A 2,418-nucleotide genomic window follows, 5' to 3' on the forward strand; every position below is an offset into this window, starting at 1 on the left:
CACCACATTTGTGGCTAGGTTTGCAGGAAATACCAACTCGTTAATCTGTTGCAAAAAACACCGTAAAATCTCTTAACCCGTTGCAAAAAGCACTGAACAGCCGTTTAGCCTCGTTTGATCTCTTTTCCGACAGGTGGGCCCCGAAAACGCTGACGTGACATGACGGACAGGCAAACGGCGCCGTTAGGAACAAAAAGGTCAAGACGCCGCGCCGGTCGGTCCTGTCGGTGCTCGCCAGACAGATCCCCCGCACCCTCTCTTTCTCGCCCCTCTCCCCTGTCTCCCCCTCTCTCTGGCTTTGGTCGCCGTCGGTGAGAAGCCAGCTCGCCGCCGTCCGCCATGGTTTCGTGGAGCGACGACAACGAGGAATCGGGCTACCAGTACTCTTCAGGCGGCTCCCCTATCAAGGTCAGTGATGTGTACTCGTAGCTAGGGTTCTTTGAGCTAGGGTTTCGATTTGGGGATTTTGTTTTTCCTGCTCGATTTGAACTCGTGAGATGGATTTTGTGCGTTTCTTTTGTTGATGTAGATCCCGGCTACAATCGAGGACCCGAACTACTCTGGTGTTGACGATGAGGTGATGGTGATGTGTGAGCATGGCCAGCCGGCGAAGAGGCATGTTTGCTTCGAAGGGATTAGCACTGGGAGGAGGTTCATTGCCTGTGGACTTGATATGAGTGCTAACAAAAATCTGTAGTTTGCTTATTTGGTGAAGAAACTATAAATTGTTCATATGCACTGTTCATTGTTCATGTTCACTGTTCATTGTTCATGTTCACTGTTCACCTAGTAGTTTAGTTAAAGGTACTGTCATGTACCATACCATATTGACTGAGTGAAGTAAATGAATTGTTCATACATATAAATGAACAACACCACAGTGATATAAATGAAGTAAATGAATTAAATTGTGTTGTTAAAAATTAAGTACATAGATATAAAATTAAGGTATCCATAGTGACTGAGTGAAGTAAATTGTGCTGTTAAAAAGTATCATAGTGCATTGTTCATAGATACTATAGTTGTTTTGAATTGGACTGAATAGGAGTGAAGTAAAAAAGGAAGTAAATGCATTTGTACTTGTTGTTTTTCAGGAAGCAAGCAGTTGTGGTGTTGTTCAGTGGGTAGATGAGGAGTGGCCAGAGCATCTGCATAATGCTCTTCACAAACTATGGCTTTTGTATGAGGATTGCCAGCGTGCTAATAGGATGGCATGTCTGGAACATGCATCACCTGTCCACAATCTCACATCACAGAAGAACAAGCTACAGGAGACTTATGAGAAGCTTGTTGAGGATGTGAACAACCTACTTGATACCCAGGACAATATTCCCAAGGAAAATGAAGTCCAACAAGGTGAACATGAGGAGATCAATCCTCCTTTGGACAACAATATTTCAGCTTTGAAGGAACAGCTGGGTGCAATGGATGCTGAGAACAAATAACTGAAGCAAAAGGTTGACCAGTTGAAGAGCATTCAGGTTGCCCAAGGTAATGTGATTAGGAATCTGAAGTTTGATCATTTGAAGGAGAAGGAAAAGTTGAGCACTGAGAGGAGGAATTTGGAGTTTCACATTGCTGATCTTGTCAAGGCTAGTGACAAGAACAAGAGAAAGCTGAAGGACATCAAGGATATTTGTGATGAAGAGTGATTTGTAATCTGACCATGTGGGTCATTATCTTAAGTTTCAAGCATTGAACTATGGCTTGTAATGTGTGACCTAGTGACAGTTTGTAGTATTTGAAGTAGGGTGTAGTCTTGAACTATGTCTTGTAAGCTTTGAACTATGGTGTCATGATGTTAACTATGTTGTTAAGTATGATGTTAACTATGGTGTCATGATGTTAACCAGAGTTGTTAAGTATGATGTTAACTATGTTAGTGACTAGAGTTGTTAAGTATGATGTTAACTATGGTTATCTGGGATGCCGTCGACGCCGAGGCACCCTAGATGATCAAATTAGGTAATCTGGGATGCCGTCGACGCCGAGGCACCCTAGATGATCAAATTAGGTAATCTGGGATGCCGTCGACGCCGAGGCACCCTAGATGATCAAATTAGGTTATCTGGGATGCCGTCGACGCCGAGGCACCCTAGATGATCAAATTAGGTAATCTAGGATGTCGTCGACGCCAAGGCACCCTAGATGATCAAATTAGGTTATCTGGGATGCCGTCGACGCCGAGGCACCCTAGATGATCAAATTAGGTAATCTAGGACGTCGTCGATGCCGAGGCACCCTAGATGATCAAATTAGGTTATCTGGGATGCCGTCGACGCCGAGGCACCCTAGATGATCAAATTAGGTTATCTTGGATGCCATCGACGCCGAGGCACCCTAAATGATCAAATTAGGTTATCTTGGATGCCGTCGACGCCGAGGCGCCCTAGATGATCAAATTAGGTTATCTGGGAT

At 44.3% G+C, this 2,418-nt stretch overlaps 1 protein-coding gene across 1 annotated transcript; it reads left to right on the plus strand.

Annotated features, from left to right (window-relative positions):
* The first annotated feature begins 339 nt into the window (after positions 1–339).
* Positions 340–1,445, plus strand: LOC125533766 (uncharacterized). The gene is made up of 3 exons (XM_087541908.1): positions 340–408; positions 530–677; positions 1,099–1,445. The coding sequence occupies exons 1-3, from the start codon at positions 340–342 to the stop codon at positions 1,443–1,445; spliced, it is 564 nt and encodes a 187-aa protein (XP_087398034.1).
* Positions 1,446–2,418: the final 973 nt, after the last annotated feature.

This window comes from Triticum urartu, chromosome 2A (assembly GCF_056163025.1).
Source record: "Triticum urartu cultivar PI428250 chromosome 2A, HENAU_Tu73, whole genome shotgun sequence".
NCBI classification, from domain to species: domain Eukaryota; kingdom Viridiplantae; phylum Streptophyta; class Magnoliopsida; order Poales; family Poaceae; genus Triticum; species Triticum urartu.

Bases quoted from the DNA above. Each gene is read 5' to 3' on its own strand.
- LOC125533766 (XM_087541908.1), top strand. From the start codon at position 340: ATGGTTTCGTGGAGCGACGACAACGAGGAATCGGGCTACCAGTACTCT. The intron at 409-529 runs GTCAGTGATGTG...TTGTTGATGTAG, and splicing joins CAGGCGGCTCCCCTATCAAG to ATCCCGGCTACAATCGAGGA. The intron at 678-1,098 runs GTGCTAACAAAA...TTTTTCAGGAAG, and splicing joins TGCCTGTGGACTTGATATGA to CAAGCAGTTGTGGTGTTGTT.